Source organism: Dendrobates tinctorius, unplaced genomic scaffold (genome assembly GCF_039654945.1).
Source record: "Dendrobates tinctorius isolate UK_male_01 unplaced genomic scaffold, ASM3965494v1 ptg000075l, whole genome shotgun sequence".
Classification (NCBI taxonomy): Eukaryota; Metazoa; Chordata; class Amphibia; order Anura; family Dendrobatidae; genus Dendrobates; species Dendrobates tinctorius.
The window spans coordinates 55,445,483-55,464,731 of NW_027361743.1; the positions used below are offsets into that span (position 1 = coordinate 55,445,483).

The window sequence follows — 19,249 nt, forward strand, 5'->3', positions numbered from 1 at the left end:
AGGATGCAGGATACAGTGATGGAACAATGACATCACTACATTGCGCCTGCTACGCCGGGCCTCAGTCCACAACACACGGACCAGGGTGGCATGCCATGAGAGCGGCTGAGGGGACAGTAGTATTTGTCTTGTCATGTCAGAGGGTTCTGTGGGGCATCACTCTGTGTGGGACGCTGTAGGTACTACAGTGGCATGTAAAAGTTTGGGCACTCCAGGTCAAAATGTCTATTATTGTGAACAGTTAATCAAGCTGAAGATGAATGCTTAGTACCTAGCAGCAACCCCCTTTGTTGTAGCCAGACAGGTCTTTCAATTCTTGTTTGAGGGATTTTCATCCATTCTTCCTTGGAAAATTCTTCCAGTTCTGTGAGATTCCTGGGTCGTCTTGCATTCACTGCTATGTTGAAGTTTAGCCACAGATTTTCAATGATGTTCAGATCAGAGGACTATGAGGGCCATTGTAAAAGATTCAGCTTGCGCCTTTTGAGGTCATCTATTGTGGATTTTGACATGTGTCTAGGATCATTATCCATTTGTAAAAGCTTCTTATCCTCTTTTCAACTTCAGCTTTTTTACAGACGGTGTTATGTTTGGATTCAATGAAATTTCAACAAATTATTAATGCATTATTCTCTCTACCCATGAAATGTTCCCATGAGCTGTCAGCACCCAATTCCTAATTGTGCATCAACACATCGTGTTGTGATCAGTGACTTCAAATGAAGTTTTAACAGCACCGTAGGCTGTAGCATTAAAAGCATTGGGTTAATGACCAAAATATGTGACTACTATTCTTCCCTTCTAGGCAGTTTCCATAAACAGGTCCAATAAATCCTTCTACTAGAACTGCATCATCGAAAGCCACCCAACAACGTATAGTGGCTGCTGTGGATGTAAACTTCAAGACTGTGTCCTAAAATCCACTTGGCTATGTTTCCATAGTTTGTCATTTGGATTTTTCAGTACGTTCCAATTTCACATCATCTGAACGGGCCTTAATGGTATTGATGGTAATTCACTTTTGCCATCAAAAATTAGTGTATTTGGCTACTATGTCTAAAGTACAGAACAAAGCACTCTGAAAAGAAGGTTCCCGTGCTTCAATAGGATCCTATTCCCATCTATTACAACAGAAGGAGCTCAGCATACAAGTTATCACTTGTGAATTCACTGACATTATTGCTACACAATCCAAGGACATAATGTGACGTTTCGGTCAGTTTCTTTCATCAAAGAGATGAATTGATGGAGATGGATTGGAGTTGTGTTGGGAATGGCAGATATACTAACAGCATACCTGTAATAGTGGTATACTTGCCATCCCACATGCATTTAAGCATGCCACCAAGCCATGGGCAACACGTTTGATGAAGGTCACGTGAGTTGACAGAAACGTCACGTCATGTCCTTGGATTATGTAACAAGAAACTCATCTAGTTCACAAGTGACAATTGGGAGCAGAGTTCATCCCATGCTATAAGGTTTAATTCACTCCTACCTTAACCAAAGGGAACAAAACGTTTTCCTGTGCAGGCGTCCAGTGCAAATATATTCCATATAATGGTAACTTGGTATTTAAGCCTCAAGGCTAGTAGCGGGCAAGAGTATGTAACCCCAGTGCTTAGACCTGTCATCTGCTCCATGATTAGTTATTTTCTATATATATTACATGCACCGCTCTGTAGAAACAAAACACAATTCCAGAGGAAAAATACTTTTTTGCTGATCTCTTTCCTTTCTTTCGTGCAGAAATCTTCCATACGAACCCAAAACAGGAAGTCCTCATATCTCAAGAGGAAACTGAGCTGTCACTATAGCTTTACGGTATCCACGGCATGTACACAACAAGAAATGGCACGACCAAGAAAATCATATAAGGGTGCAGCTACTACACACTAGGAGACACATGGAAGAAAAAGTAGCTAAGTTTTTGTCTATAAAAAGCAGAGCACACCGAAATATATTAACATCGCATGTAAGCCATATAAAAAGAGGTTTATTTATTCAACAGCAATAAATACAAATGAAATGTGCACATAGAAAAATATACAAACATTTAAAAGGCTATCCCACACATAGGGCATAAAGAGGTGGTAATGAACACTCCACACATGCACAAAACACCACAACCACCAAGGGCAAATAATGAACTGGATTCACTGAGACCAAAGAAAAATGGTAAAAGAAAAGACCCCCTATATGAAAATACAGCCTAATAAGCTATAACTAAATTTAAGGAAGCAAAAAAAGGGGAATCGATAATTATAATATGTTTAACAGCCACCTATTAGGGCGTTGGAGGGTACAGAGGACCCCACGCATATCGCTGGTAACCATCCAGCTTCCTCAGGGGTATTTGGGTGCGTATATTATAACTATCACTTTTTGTGTCCTTTAATATTCTTTGTTATAGCTTATTAGCCTTTATTTTCATTTAGAAGTTCTTTTATTTACCAGTATTCTTTGATTTCAGTGAGTTGGGTTTAGGATCTTTTCTTTTATCCTTTTTCTTTGGTTTCATTGAGTCCAGTTTATGTTATTTGCCCTTGGTGGTTGGGGTGTTTTTTTTTTGTATGTGTGAAGGGTTTACCATATAGCTTATGCCTTTTGTTTGGTAGGATATCCTTTTAAATGTTTTTAAAATGTTCTATGTCAGTAGAAAATTAATTTGTATTAACTGGAATTGAATATACGAAATCATTTTTATCTTAACTAATTTGGTTTCCATGTGAACTTGATATATTTTGGTGTGTGCTTCTTTTTAGACAAACAGCTTTGCTAATTTTTCCTACAAGGCATGTGTCTATGCACATATCTTTCTCAGGCTATTTTCACATTTACTGTACATTAAAAAAGTTGTCCGACATTGAAAAAATGTTTTTTTATAGGCATTGATCTTTTCAAATGGATGTGGACACATGAATAGGAGGGACCAGGTTTTGAGTTAAATTTAAAAAGAGGGAACGGGAGAGTTAGGTTGGTGAATTGAGGTGATAGGCCTGTCTAAAGAGATGTGCTATTAAAGCATATTTTAAAAACGTGGGGGCTAGGTATTAGTCAGATCGTCTGGGGTAGTGTGCTCCAGAAAACTGGCGCAGCACGAGAAAAGTCTTGGAGACGGAGGTGGGAGGTTTGGATTATGAAGGATGTTAGTCTTAGATCAGTTGCGGAGTGGAGACCATGGGTATGGTGGTAGACAGAAATGAAGGAGGAGATATAAGGTGGTGTAGTGCCTTGTTGGTGAGAGAGAAGTTTGTATTGTATTCTGTAGCAAATGGGCAACCAATGCAATGACTGGCACAGGGTGGAGGCATCAGTGTAGCAGCTGGACAGAAATACATCCCTGGCTGCTGCATTTAGGATGGATTGGAGGGGAGAAAGTTTGGTTAGAGGGATACCGATCAAAAAAGATTTGCATTAGCCCAGATGAGAATCAATAAGAGCGACTGTAAGAGTTCTTGCAGTTTCAAAGGTGACAAAAGGTCAGATTATGGAGATGTTTTTAAGATGAAGGTAAGAAGAGCAAGTGAGTTATTTGATATAGGGAACAAAAGGAAAGTTTTGTGTCAAATATAACCCCAAGACAGCAGGCGTGCTGCTTGATAATTATATTTGAACCATCCAAGGCAACTGCAATATTGGGTTTAGTTGGTTACTAGAAGGAGGAAAACCGTGAAGTTCAGTTTTGGAAAGATTTAGGTTAGAGGAAGGACATGATGTTACAAAAAAACAGCAAACAGACAATCCCTGGCATTTTGTATTAAGGTAGGGGTGATATCAGGAGAAGAAGTGTATAATTGGGTGTCATCAGCATAGATATAATACTGTGGAAACCAAATCTGCTGATGGTTTGTCCAATAGGGACAGTTTATAGGGAGAATAGGAGGGAGCCTAGGACTAAGCCCTGGGGAACCTCAACAGTAAGGGGAAGAGGAGTAAGAGCTGGAAAAAGATACAGGGAAGGAGAGGTCAGAAAGGTAGGAGAAGAAACAAGAGAGAATGGTGTCCTTGAGGCCGACAGAACGAAGCATAGTGAGGAGGAGCAGGTGATCCACAGTGTCGAATGCTGCAGAGAGATCCAGGAGAAACAGCATGGAGTAGTGACCATTAGATTTTGCTGTTAGTAGGTCACTAGAGACGTTAGAGAGGGTCAGTTTCGGTAGAGTGTAAACAGTGGACGCCAGATTGTCAAGGATCAAGGAGGGAGTGATCTGAGAGATATCGGATTAGCCGTTTCAGGAGAATAAAAATGAGGAGATTAGAGACAGGTCATAGAATCATAGAATGTTAAGAGTTGGAAGGGACCTCCAGGGTCATCGTGTCCAACCCCCTCCTCAATACAGGATTCACTAAACCATCTCAGACAGATGTCTGTCCAGCCCCTGTTTGAAGACTTCAATTGAAGGAGAACTCACCACCTCTCATGGCAGTCTGTTCCACTCATTGATCACCCTCACTGTAAAAAAATTTTTCCTAATATCTAAGGCTACTTTCACTTTAGCGTTTTTTAGTGCTGCGCTTCGTGCGCAATAGAAACGCATGCAAAAAACCGCATCATGCGTTTTGCATGCGTTTGCGGTTTTTAGGCGCATGCGTTTTAACCAGTTTCTAGCCATGTTAACTCTTAAAACGCATGCGATTTCAAATGCAGGCGTGCGCATGTCCATGCGCACGCCTTGGTTCCCATAGACTGTAATGTGTTATTTTGTCACATTCCATTTTTTTACGCCGTTGGACGGACCCAAAAATGCAACAGGTTGCGTCGGGCGCGCCTAGGCGAACACTACAAAAAAACCTGCATGCGCACGAAAACGCTAGACCATGCGCCCACCATGTTAAACATAGGGGCGCATGGCGCATGCACGCACACGATGCGCTGCGCTAAAAAACGCTAATGTGAAACCAGCCTGATCTGTATCTTTTCCCTTTCAGTTTCATTTCTTGCTTCTCGTGTTTCCATGTGTTTCGCTGTCTGTAATTATCAGTGAAGTACTGGTCAAGGGATATTTTTTTAAGTAAAGGGGTTATGACAGTGTGTCTGAATGAAAAGGGAAAGATACCAGAAGAAAGAGAATGTTAAATATTTTAGTTAGGTAGGTAGTGACAACTGGGGAGAGAGATTGGAGGAGTTGTGAGGGAATGGGTCACTGGTACAGGCTGTAGGGCAAGAAGAAGCAAAAAGCCTGGTAATAACTTCTTCATCTGCAACAGGCTCGAATGTGGAAAGTGAGCTTGAAATGTGGTAGGAACGGGAATCAAGATTATGAGGGGACTGTGCAAAAATGTTCTAATGGATGTGGTTGATTTTGTCTTGGAAATATGTGGCCAGATCATCAGTGTTGAGGTTAGTGACCGGGGCCTGTACTTTAAGGCTCAAAAGGAAGTGGAAAGTTTTGAAGAATAATTTTGCATTGTAGAATAGTTACGTGACAAGGGTGGTGAAGCAGATATGATTGGTCAGATGGAGAGCAGAGTTGTAAGTTTTGAACATGAACTTATAGTGGATGAAGCCTTCTGCTGAACGCAATTTTTTTCCACTGACGTTCAGTACACCTTGAGCAACGCTTGAAAAAACGTGTTTTCAACGTGTGCCAGAGTTGCTCTTTTCTGTGCTGGGTCGTTCTGCGTGTAGCAAGTGCTGCCTCATCCAGGGTATTCTGCACTGTATTATCATAATGCCACAATGCTGAGTATGGACAGGAGAGGGAGAAGATTGGGGATAAAAAAGACTGTAGATTGTTCATCAGCTGCTGGGTATTGATGGAACATAGATTTTTTTGTATATGTATGAGCTAGAACAAACTCCACTTTTCTAGAAAAGATTTTCACAAATTGTATTATTGAAAGGTGTATGCTCACTCAAAGTCACTGCGATCAAAGGGTGTACTTTGTATGCTTGTATGTATAAGTAGGTTGTACATGTCCTAGTAACAATAATGCCTGGGCCTTAGGTTTCCCAGAACCCCATACAGCCTCTGTCTCCTTGCTTTATTCTCGTAATACATCCTGTTACATGCTTTTCCCGGGAAAACGACACACACAGCCAATCATCCAATAATCAGACCAGGCCACCATCTTCAGTTCCTATATCTCCTATGCTAATGCTCACATGACCACTATAGGCTCTTTCTGCAGTAGACTGCGGTTAGCATCGGCAGATTTCTTTTTCAGCAACTTGCTCTATAAAAGCTGTTCTGTGGGCTTTGACCAGATAGACTATTCTTCACTTTCCATGAACATCGATTAGTCCTGAGCGCCAGTTCCCTGGTTGAGCTTTCTTGAACCACTTCTAGTAAGAGGTACTAGCCATTGCACACTGGAAACACCCTAGATCCGCTATTTTGGTGATGCTCTGACCCAATCATTTATCTATCTCAAATTGTCCCTTTTCAAAATTGCTCAAATCCTTAATGAGAATCTGTCAGTAGGATAATCCGTCCCAAGCTATCTTTATGGGCATGAAGGTCATAGGAAGTTGAATAAAATGATAAACTGATATTTGGAATCTGATGTCTTATTACAGAGTAATCCACATTTTTCATAAAATTTAAATTAGTTGTTAAGATCTATGGGTTCGACATAGATCTCCCTGAGAATCTACCTATAGAGCTGATTTATATGGAAGTGGGCGTTACCAATGTGAAACATGTAATAACTGACAGACTGCTCTCCTGAACTATAAGTCTCACAATGGCCATAGATCTTAACAGATAATTTGCATATTAAGAAAAATGTTGATTACTATGTAATAAGACACTGGATCTCAAATATCATGCCTATATAGACGGCATAAGACGGTTGATCCTACTGACAGATTTCCTTTAAGATGGCCATACACATGAGACAGCTGTCGGACAAATTGTTCAGATTTGACTGACATCTATCTCTGCCAACTCCCCCTTGCACATTAACGTTCAACTGGGCCAAGTTTTCATGTACTTTCAGTATGGAGAGAGAAAAAAGCCGCTGCCAGATACTTTTGGCAGCAGCTTTTCTTCCATGCAATCAAAAAGACTGGGTATTGAAATTCTAACGATCCATCTCTCCCCCAACATCATCTGTTGCCGCACAGTTTGGACTCCCCTTACACATCACGTGGTCTGCAGGTTCTAGAGAATTTCACCTATTGTGCACTTTTCTCTATTTTCCCGGCACATATAGAATATTCCGTCTTATAGCCGATCCTGTTTTATGTATACGAGGCATGGGTCTCCATTTATTTCTTTTGCACTCAGAATCTCACGGTCTTATCGGTGTCAGTAGTAATAGCCCTCCAGTCACTCGATATTCTGTGTGCATTCTGTTTGCATTGTTACCAGCGTAGATTCTTTGCAGGGATATAACTTCTTTTGTCTTATGCTAGCAAAGCTTTTGTAGAAAAAACTGCACAGCTATTTTGTCCTGATGAACGACTTAATCCGGAAGCACTAAGATAATTCCTACTGTATGAAATGTAGCTGTCAGCAGAGTAGGGCGCTCACTGAATGGAGCCGTCTGCGGTAAGAGTCATGTCCCATAATTACTGCTATTCACGTCAATCCATAAACCGTAGTGCAATATATCATTTGCTGCTCTAACCAGAACCCAGCTCCTGATGTCACACCATAGGTCTCACAACGGGAAGCATCAGTCCTAGCAAAGAACCGCCAGTACGGACCTACAAGTGACCACCATTAATATTCGGTTCAGGATAGACATAGAACTTGTTTTAGTAGAAGTCATGTTTTATATACACCAATACCGTGACCGGCATCCTAATCAAGAGCGTAATCCTGACTTACTAAAACATAATTCCACTGCATAATACGGTTATCAGGATTAATCCTCTAGCCGCTGTAGCGTTTCCATCATAATCTCCCTGAGGCACAGCAAAGAACTGTAAGCCAAAGCTTAAAGGGGTTGTCCAGCAGGTCAAAATGTTTAACAATGGCTCAGGATAAGTTAAAAATACTTAGATGAAGCAATACCCACCATCCAAACCTTCGTCGCTCCAGATTCTCACTGTTTCTGGTTCCTGGAAACACAGGAAATGCCAAACACTGGCTACATTGGGGACCCACTTCACTTAGTGATGGGCTGAGTGACTTTTTTTTGGGTGTCAAGAAGGGAACAAAAAGTAATAACTGCGGGGGGACCAGGTCAGTGTCAGAATGGAAGCAGTGAAGTATATTGGAGATAAGTTTCTGTAAGTATTGTTTTTTAAACTTAAAAAAAAAACTTTCAGACACAAGATCTTTTACAAATAGAGGGGCACTTCATTTACAGTATGCAATGCACGCTCATACACACAGGTGCGCTCAAAATGATACCGACTGGAGGATGTCTGATGGTCTTCTAATTATACTTAAAAGGCAGGAGCAATATACAGAGCCCATACACTACAGAAGGCAGTTTGGCATGTTTAGTGTGACGCTTGTAAACGGCACTTCTCACGGACAAGGCAGGGAAGTAAAAAAGTCCAAGGTCAAATGCCAGGAGAGTATGTCAGAGACAAACGAATGGTCAAAGGCAAAGTCCAGGGTCAGGCAACGAAGGTGAGAGCACGGAAAAGACAAAAGGGGCAATAAGAGCAATGAGTCAAAGAGGCAAAATCCGAGGTCAGGCAATAAAGATCAGGATCACAGAACAAAGAGCTCGAAGCACACACACCACCGAGCAAAGTTATTACTGGCAATGTTCAGACCATTGCCAGCTAGCTAAATAGTCAGGCAATCGCCCAGAAAGGGTGACAAACTGGAGGAAACCGAGCAGGACGACCTGATTGAGCTGCTGGGAATCCTATTACAATACTGACAGCCTGGCACGCCCCTGTATACTACAGCGTATCTGAGCTGTCACTCACAATACTGACAGCAGGGCATGCCCCTGCATACTATAAGGCGGCTGAGCTGTCACTCACATTACTGACAGCCTGGCACGACACCCCTATCCATATGGTGGCTGAGCTGTCATTCATAATACTGACAGCCTGGCACGCCACTGCATACTATAGGGCAGCTGAGCTGTCAGTCACAATACTGACAGCCTGGCACGACACCCCTTTCCATAGGGCAGTTGAGCTGTCACTCACTATACTGACAGCCTGGCACGACACCCCTATCCATAGGGCAGCTGAGCTGTCACTCACAACACTGACAGCCTGGCACAATACCGCTCTCCATAGGGCGGCTGAGCTGTCACTCGCACCACTGACAGCCTGGCATGACACCACTATCCATAGGGAGGCTGAGCTGTCACTCATAATGCTGACAGCCCGGTAAGACACCGCTATCTATAGGGTGGCTGAGCTGTCACTCACAATACTGACAGCCTGCCATGACACCTCTATCCATAGGGCGGCTGAGCTGTTACTCACAATGCTGACAGCCCGGTAAGACACCACTATCCATAGGGAGGCTGAGCTGTCACTCATAATGCTGACAGCCCGGTAAGACACCGCTATCTATAGGGTGGCTGAGCTGTCACTCACAATACTGACAGCCTGCCATGACACCTCTATCCATAGGGCGGCTGAGCTGTTACTCACAATGCTGACAGCCCGGTAAGACACCACTATCCATAGGGAGGCTGAGCTGTCACTCATAATGCTGACAGCCCGGTAAGACACCGCTATCTATAGGGTGGCTGAGCTGTCATTCACAATACTGACAGCCTGCCATGACACCTCTATCCATAGGGCGGCTGAGCTGTCATTCACAATACTAACAGCTTGGCACGACACCCCTATCCATAAGGCGGCTGAGCTGTCACTCACTGTGTCCCTAAGACACAGTGAGTGGGAGGATCGTGACATTTAGTATAACATGACCTGATGGTTCTACTATTTTTTAATCAAAAATATAACAGATATACAAATAAAAAAACAAAGTTTAAGGAAAATCCATTGTAAGATAATAGGGAGCTGTAACATATTGCTGCAAATTAGGTCATGAATCAAATCATTACAAGAAAAGCAAGAGAATGAGCAAGGTCTAAAATCAGTGCGGTTTTATTTACCGTAATTTTGTTTTCCTTTATGTAGATTTCCCCATCATTATATGTCAACACTGAGACACTCACACTAGGAATTATTAAGTGAAAACAGCACAACCTGCTTTACTACTTATGCAAAATAGGGATTATGAGGCATCATCTCCAGTGTAACATCATGGAACCATCAGCTTTTCCATGACGTTCTTTAAGCTGATGCTTCGGGATTATCATTAGGCAGCAGGTCCATGATATACTCTAGTCCAGTGGTCCCCAACCTTTTTTGCACCAGGGACCGGTTTCAAGCAAGACCATTCTTCCATGGCCCGGCAGGGCGGGGATGGAGGTGTGGTAGGGGCGGGGCTTTGGTCATAAGGGGGCGGGGCTATGGACACGGTTGTAGTGTAGCAGTGCATACTTATAATTAAATAACATTTATAATGTGACTCAACTCACCATAGGTTTTGAATAAGTGCTCCATCACCCCCTTCTCCCCATCATTGCCTTCACCCCATCACTCCCTTCTCCCCATCATTGCCTTCACCCCATCACTCCCTTCTCCCCATCATTGCCTTCACCCCATCACTCCCTTCTCCCCATCATTGCCTTCACCCCATCACTCCCTTCTCCCCATCATTGCCTTCACCCCATCACTCCCTTCTCCCCATCATTGCCTTCACCCCATCACTCCCTTCTCCCCATCATTGCCTTCACCCCATCACTCCCTTCTCCCCATCATTGCCTTCACCCCATCACTGCCATCTCTCCATCATTGCCTTCACCCCATCACTCCCTTCTCCCCATCATTGCCTTCACCCCATCACTGCTGTCTCCCCATCATTGCCTTCACCCCATCACTGCTGTCTCCCCATCATTGCCTTCACCCCATCACTGCTGTCTCCCCATCATTGCCTTCACCCCATCACTGCTGTCTCCCCATCATTGCCTTCACCCCATCACTCCCTTCTCCCCATCATTGCCTTCATCCCATCACTGCTGTCTCCCCATCATTGCCTTCACCCCATCACTCCCCTCTCCCCATCATTGCCTTCACCCCATCACTGCCTTCTCTCCATCACTGCCTTCACCCCATCACTGCTGTCTCCCCATCATTGCCTTCACCCCATCACTCCCCTCTCCCCATCATTGCCTTCACCCCATCACTGCTGTCTCCCCATCATTGCCTTCACCCCATCACTCCCCTCTCCCCATCATTGCCTTCACCCCATCACTGCCTTCTCTCCATCACTGCCTTCACCCCATCACTGCTGTCTCCCCATCATTGCCTTCACCCCATCACTCCCCTCTCCCCATCATTGCCTTCAACCCATCACTCCCTTCTCCCCATCACTGCCTTCACCCCATCACTGCCATCTCTTCATCATTGCCTTCACCCCATCACTGCCATCTCTCCATCATTGACTTCACCCCATCACTGCCGTCTCTCCATCATTGCCTTCACCCCATCACTGCTGTCTCCCCATCATTGCCTTCACCCCATCACTCCCCTCTCCCCATCATTGCCTTCACCCCATCACTGCTGTCTCCCCATCATTGCCTTCACCCCATCACTCCCCTCTCCCCATCATTGCCTTCACCCCATCACTCCCCTCTCCCCATCATTGCCTTCACCCCATCACTCCCTTCTCCCCATCATTGCCTTCACCCCATCACTGCCATCTCTTCATCATTGCCTTCACCCCATCACTGCCATCTCTCCATCATTGCCTTCACCCCATCACTGCCGTCTCTCCATCATTGCCTTCACCCCATCACTGCTGTCTCCCCATCATTGCCTTCACCCCATCACTCCTCTCTCCCCATCATTGCCTTCACCCCATCACTGCCTTCACCCCATCACTCCCCTCTCCCCATCATTGCCTTCACCCCATCACTCCCCTCTCCCCATCATTGCCTTCACCCCATCACTCCCTTCTCCCCATCATTGCCTTCACCCCATCACTGCCATCTCTCCATCATTGCCTTCACCCCATCACTGCCGTCTCTCCATCATTGCCTTCACCCCATCACTGCTGTCTCCCCATCATTGCCTTCACCCCATCACTCCCCTCTCCCCATCATTGCCTTCACCCCATCACTGCTGTCTCCCCATCATTGCCTTCACCCCATCACTCCCCTCTCCCCATCATTGCCTTCACCCCATCACTCCCCTCTCCCCATCATTGCCTTCACCCCATCACTCCCTTCTCCTCATCATTGCCTTCACCCCATCACTGCCATCTCTTCATCATTGCCTTCACCCCATCACTGCCATCTCTCCATCATTGCCTTCACCCCATCACTGCCGTCTCTCCATCATTGCCTTCACCCCATCACTGCTGTCTCCCCATCATTGCCTTCACCCCATCACTCCTCTCTCCCCATCATTGCCTTCACCCCATCACTGCCTTCACCCCATCACTCCCCTCTCCCCATCATTGCCTTCACCCCATCACTCCCCTCTCCCCATCATTGCCTTCACCCCATCACTCCCTTCTCCCCATCATTGCCTTCACCCCATCACTGCCATCTCTTCATCATTGCCTTCACCCCATCACTGCCATCTCTCCATCATTGCCTTCACCCCATCACTGCCGTCTCTCCATCATTGCCTTCACCCCATCACTGCTGTCTCCCCATCATTGCCTTCACCCCATCACTCCTCTCTCCCCATCATTGCCTTCACCCCATCACTGCTTTCACCCCATCACTCCCCTCTCCCCATCATTGCCTTCACCCCATCACTCCCCTCTCCCCATCATTGCCTTCACCCCATCACTCCTTTCTCCCCATCATTGCCTTCACCCCATCGCTCCCCTCTCCCCATCATTGCCTTCACCCCATCACTGCCGTCTCTCCATCATTGCCTTCACCCCATCACTCCCCTCTCCCCATCATTGCCTTCACCCCATCACTGCCGTCTCTCCATCACTCCCCTCATGGCCTTCTCCTCATGTCCCCATCTCCTCCAGGGCCAGGCTACACAAACACAGACCAACACACACACACACACACACACACACACACACATACATGTACACACACAGACAGCCATACATACACACACACATTATACATACACACACACACCACCTCTCTCCTCTCACCTGCCCGCCGCCTGCAATTCCTCGCTCTGACACAGCAGCGGCCGCGCTCCTCTCTGTGTCAGTCAGAGACAGGAAGCGCGGGCGGCGGGCAGGAAGCTGGACGCAGTGGACGGGTCCTTGCAGCTCCGCTCCTGCTATTCCCTCTTGCAGGCAGCGGAGCTGCTTGGATCGCTCCCTGGCCGCCGCTAAGAACTGCTGCGCGCCGCCCCAGCCCCCCGCTACGCCACTGACCGCCCCTGGCTCCCCTTGTGTCCGCAGACCGGCAAGGGCACTGCAGCGGCCCGGTGCTGGGCCGCGGACCGGCGGTTGGGGACCCCTGCTCTAGTCTACACTCAACCACGAAATGATAAGGGCAATTTAATGACTGTGGTTACAGTTCTCCGTGTTGTGACTTTAAAGAAGCACTCCCATCAAAATGTGTATCCTCTTAATCTTAATATATTGCAGTCATCATATTATATAGCACTATTTACTTACAATTGCTCATTTTGGCTTTGGTCCCAGATAATTCTTCTCTTTTCCATTAGGTCTATGATATCACATGATTAAAAACTGACTAGACAAATCCTTCTAAGCTATATGGAGGTCAACAGGTCAAACAAGAGGTCAATTTTCCCTGCATGAGTCAAGAGTGACTGCAGAAGTCCCTGGCAGGGAGAGGAGAGAGCAGCTGGGTCAGGAGCAAATGATAAATGCAGGGACAACATACTTCCTGTTTCTACATAGCATAGAGAAAACAGAAGAATTATCTGGGTAGAAAAGCAAAATGAGCAATTGTAAGTACACACTGCTATATAATATGAGGACTGCTATATATTAGGAAGATAAAAACTTTGATGGGAAGAGGAGTTTCCTTAAACACATATTGGTCAATCTTATACAGTTATGCTCAAAAGTTTACATACCCTGGCAGAATTTTGGCTTTCTTGGCCTTTTTTTCAGAGAATATGAATGATAACACCAAAATTTTTTCTCCATTCATGGTTAGTGGTTGTGTGAAGCCATTTATTGTTAATCTACTGTGTTTTCTCTTTTAAATCATAATGACAACCCAAAACATCCAAATGACCCTGATCAAAAGTTCATATACCCTGGTGATTTTGGCCTGATAACATGCAAAAAAGTTTACATAAATGGGTTTGAATGACTACTAAAGGTAACATCCACACCTGTGACCTGTGTGCTTGTAATCAGTGTGTGTGCATAAAAGCTGAGTAAGTTTCTGGGATCCAGACAGTCTATTGTATCTTTCATCCAGCCACTGACGTTTCTGGATTGTGAGTCATAGAGACAGCAAAAGAATTGTCAACGGATCTACGGGAAAAGGTATAAAACAGGAAAGTGATACAAAAAGGTATCCAAGGAATTGATAATGCCAGTCAGCAGCATTCAATCTGTGATTAACAAATGGAAAATCTGGGGCCCTGTAAAAACAAATCCACGGGCAGGTAGACCAATAAGAATTTTGTCCACAACTGCCTGGAAAATTGTTTGGGAAGCAAAGAAAAACCCAGAAATAACATCAGCTGAAATACTGGACTCTATAAAAACTAGCGGTGTAGCTGTTTCAAGATGTACAATAAGGACCAAATGAAAGCCATTACTGCGCAAATGCCACAAAGTATCTCGCCTACAGTATGCAAAACAGCACAGAGACAAGCTTCAAAACTTCTGGAACAAGGTGATTTGGAGTGATGAGACCAAAATTGAACTTTTTGGCTACAATCATAAACATTACATTTCGAGGGAGGTCAACAAGGACTATGATGAAAGGAACCCCAGTCCTACTGTAAAGCACGGAGGTGGATCGCTGATGTTTTGGGGATATGTGAGCTACAAAGGCACAGGAAACTTGGTCAAAGTTGAAGGAAAGATGAATGCAGCAGGTTATTAGCAAATACTGGAGGCAAATTTGCGATCATCAGCCAAGAAGTTGCGCATGGGACGTACTTAGACGTTCAAACATGACAACGATCCAAAGCACAAGGTCAAGTTGACCTGTCATTGGCTACAGCAGGACAAAGTGAATGTTCTGGAGTGACCGTATCAGTCTCCTGACCTCAATATCATTGAGCCACTATGGGGAAATCTTAAACATGCAGTTCATGCTAGACAGCCCAGGAATTTACAGGAAGTGGAGAATTTTTGCCAAGAAGAGTGGGCAGCTTTACAATCTGAGAAAATAAAGAACCTCATCCACAATGGCCACAAAAGACTACAAGCTGAATAAAGGCCAAAAAAAGCAAAATTTCTGCAGGGGTATGTAAACTTACAACTGTATATGTCCTTCCACTATTTCAGAAGGTGGATGTACACACACAATCAAAAGTTAATGTATGTATTGCAGATCTGTTTGGCCTGAACTTAATGTATAGGAAAATCCCAAAAGTGTCATGATTCATATTGCTTCCCAGCCATATTTCACAATATTTTGTGAATTATGTCTGTTTCATCTAAGAACCACTATATAGAGATGGAGATTACGGAGAATATAGAATTATACTTACTACTTGTAGAGGACATGCGGCTGTAGTCTGACCTGCAAAGTAAAGATAGAACATGGTCAGAATACTCCAGGCCCATTGGGTCTCACATATAAAAAATATTGATGGAGACAGATGTCATAAATCAGTGTTTGTATGTGGCATGTATAAGTATATCTGTATATACAGTATGTATATCTGTGGATCTCCCCTTGAGCAGGGAGTGCACTGGGTATCTAATATTGTACCTGTTACCAACACTGACGTCAGTGAATATCAAGAGTGTGATTCTAACAGGCATGCACAGTTACACCGTATTCACATATCATTTTTCCTGTGTGCTAACAAAGGACCATTTTTCATCAACGTGCGGATTCTGCTTGTGCTCGGTGTCCATTTTTACCATCAGTTTTTAATTTCGTATGAAAATGAAAAAAAGTTTCTCAGCAAGTAGTGAGTAAATGACAGGACACAGATGCTGCATCAATGGCTTCCTTTTTTTCTTTCTTTCGCAGACCCATTCACTTCAAATGGTGACGTGAATTTCAAAATTAGAAAAAAAAATGTCTCTGGTTTTGAACATCTTCTACAGAACAATCGATGAATGATTAGGGCTTTAAGATGACTGAACATAAAGTAGCTGAGCTGCAATGTAGTGGACAATCACGCAAATGAAGAGGTGAAGCACATGGTAATTTGTGGTAAATGGCATGTGGGGGCAACAGCTTAGCCGCACAGTTCAGCAATTGGTAGAAAAAGGGGATGAAGGGAAGAACTAGGACTAGGTTTGATTTTGGCTATGGTGTCACCTCTGTGCTCCAATAGCCATGCAACAGAAATGATTCTTAGAGTATGTGCCCACGATCCGGAATTGCTCCCAGATGTTGCGGTCTTATGCTACAGCATAGTGGATGAGATTTCAAGAAATCCCATGTTCACTATGCATGCACAAACACCCACGATTCACCTGCAAAGACTGACATGGGGCGTGTCTTTCCAGACCGCTAGTCTCCGAAAGAGAAATTACATCAATAGAATGTATTGGAAGCGGTAAATCCGCATGGTTCAGGGAACACATGCGGATTCACCAGCGTTCAATAGCAACAAACATACGCTGCGTCCAAAGCACTGCTAGTTCTGGATCGTGGGCACCCTGCAAATTTCCCCCAAAAGTTTAATTAGTGGCAAATAACTTAGTGTGAATCTTAATACTGGAAAGCTTGTGATTGCTTGGAAAATACATGTGGGGAAGAGGAGAGAGGACTCTGCTGACCATAGGAGCTTACACTCTACAGAAGACAGAGAGATAGGAAACTGCTGACCATAAGAGCTTACACTCTTCAAAAGTCAGAGAGAGAGGAACCTGCTGACCATAAGAGTTTACACTCTTCATTAGACAGAGAGAGAGAAACCTACTGACCATAAGTGCTTACACTCTTCAGAAGACAGAGAGAGGAACCTGCTGACCATAAGAGCTTACACTCTTCAGAAGACAGAGAGAGGAACCTGCTGACCATAAGAGCTTACACTCTTCAGAAGACAGAGAGAGGAACCTGCTGACCATAAGAGCTTACACTCTTCAGAAGACAGAGAGAGGAACCTGCTGACCATAAGAGCTTACACTCTTCAGAAGACAGAGAGAGGAACCTGCTGACCATAAGAGATTACACTCTTCAGAAGACAGAGAGAGGAACCTGCTGACCATAAGAGATTACAATCTTCAGAAGACAGAGAGATAGGAAACTGCTGACCATAAGAGCTTACACTCTTCAGAAGACAGAGAGAGAGAAACCTACTGACCATAAGAGCTTACATTCTTTAGAAGACAGAGAGAGAGAGGAACCTGCTGACCGACAGAGAGAGAGAAACCTACTGACCATAAGAGCTTACATTCTTTAGAAGACAGAGAGAGAGGAACCTGCTGACCATAAGAGCTTACACTCTTCAGGAGAGAGAGAGAGAGAGAGGAACCTGCTGACCATAAGAACTTACACTCTTCAGAAGACAGAGAGAGAGGAACCTGCTGACCATACATGCTTACACTCTTCAGAAGACAGAGAGAGGAACCTGCTGACCATACATGCTTACACTCTTCAGAAGACAGAGAGAGGAACCTGCTGACCATAAGAGCTGAGCTTACACTCTTCAGAAGACAGAGAGATAGGAAACTGCTGACCATAAGAGCTTACACTCTTCAGAAGACAGAGAGAGAGAAACCTACTGACCATAAGTGCTTACATTCTTTAGAAGACAGAGAGAGAGGAACCCGCTGACCATAAGAAATTACACTCTTCAGAAGACAGAGAGAGAGGACCCCTCCAACCATAAGAGCTTACACTCTTCAGAAGACACAGGGCCCCGCTGACCATAAGAACTTACACTTTACAGGAGAGAGAGAGGGCTTACACTTTACTCTGCAGAAGAGAGAGGGGACCCGGCTGATCATTAGAGCATATGCTCTACAGGAGAGAGAACATGAAAGAAAACTTTGCCGATCATAAGAGTTAACACTCTAAAGAAGAGTAAGACTTAGGCCGGAGTCACACAAGCAAATGGCATCCGATGAAAGAGCATCAGATGCGATATACTAATGACACTCGGCTCCTGCTCTGCTGCGAGTGTTATCCGAGTCTTAGTGTGTCTTCTGATCCTCTTGCATGAGAGAAGCACAGGTGCGGAGGAGACGGAGAAAGGAATTTCTCCATCTCTTCCATTCCCTGTCTTGGTGTATATCGGACTGCACTGGGATGACATCAGAGTACAGTCCGATGTTTCACACGCACCTATAGACTTATATAGGTGCGAGTGAGCCGAGTCTTGTTGTCATTTGCAGCATGCGGTGACTGTTTTCTCATGCTGAATAATAATCGCTGATGTGCACTGCCCCACTGTATACCATTGGGCAGAGTGCTATCCGATAAAACATCACATAGCACTCAATGATGTTATCCGGCAGTGAGAGCGAGGTCTTCCTCAGTGTCACTGGAGATGGAAAATGACTCTGCCATACAAAATGTGCTCCACTGAGAACGCTGATCTGTGATAGCCCAGGTTCTGACCACCACTGTACTAGGTATGCAGGGCATTATCGAAAAGCCCGCATTGCCATGCAAATGACATAAGCCAACTATTTGATGCTTCTGCAGTGATTGAAATGGTGTCGGAAATTTTTTTACGTTTTTTGAACCGTAAATCAAATATCAAAATGTTTGTATTCTCATGAAACTGGTAATTCAACTCAGCCTCGATCCTCCATTGATCTATCAGCTCATCTACATCCTTAGCCATAACTGAGCTTCATGAGAAGCCATTTGGACTCTTTGATGATATGTTGACACTTGTAGATGTTGCATTGGTAAGAATGAAACCCATCACTAAGTCATGTACGGTGGTAAGGCTGTATGACCGTGCCACCCAAAAAGTCACCATCACTAACCCTTTTTCAAAACCATAAGCCATTGCCAGTCATAAAAGGTGGCGTAGGAATCTCTCTCCGTACACAGAGCAGCTCTACATAGACAATATCTAGCTTTGTTCTTGAATCCTGGACTGGTGAGCCTTAATATATTCAGGGCAAGACCCGCAGCGCAGTAATCCTGGTTTTGTACTTCTTAGTGGTGACTGTACTTCACTTGGGCTGGAAAGTAACTCTGCTGAATGTACTTCACGCTCAATAGATGTCTGTCGGCA

General features: G+C 44.5%; 1 protein-coding gene across 2 annotated transcripts in view; it reads right to left on the minus strand.

The window, feature by feature from the left end:
* FAM124A (family with sequence similarity 124 member A) overlaps positions 1-19,249 on the minus strand; it is a 58,489-nt gene that overhangs the window by 21,585 nt on the left and 17,655 nt on the right. For both annotated transcript variants that reach the window (XM_073583318.1, XM_073583317.1), the window contains exon 2: positions 15,584-15,615. In XM_073583318.1, the coding sequence (XP_073439419.1) occupies positions 15,584-15,615 (32 nt within the window). The remainder of the gene's footprint in view (positions 1-15,583; positions 15,616-19,249) is intronic.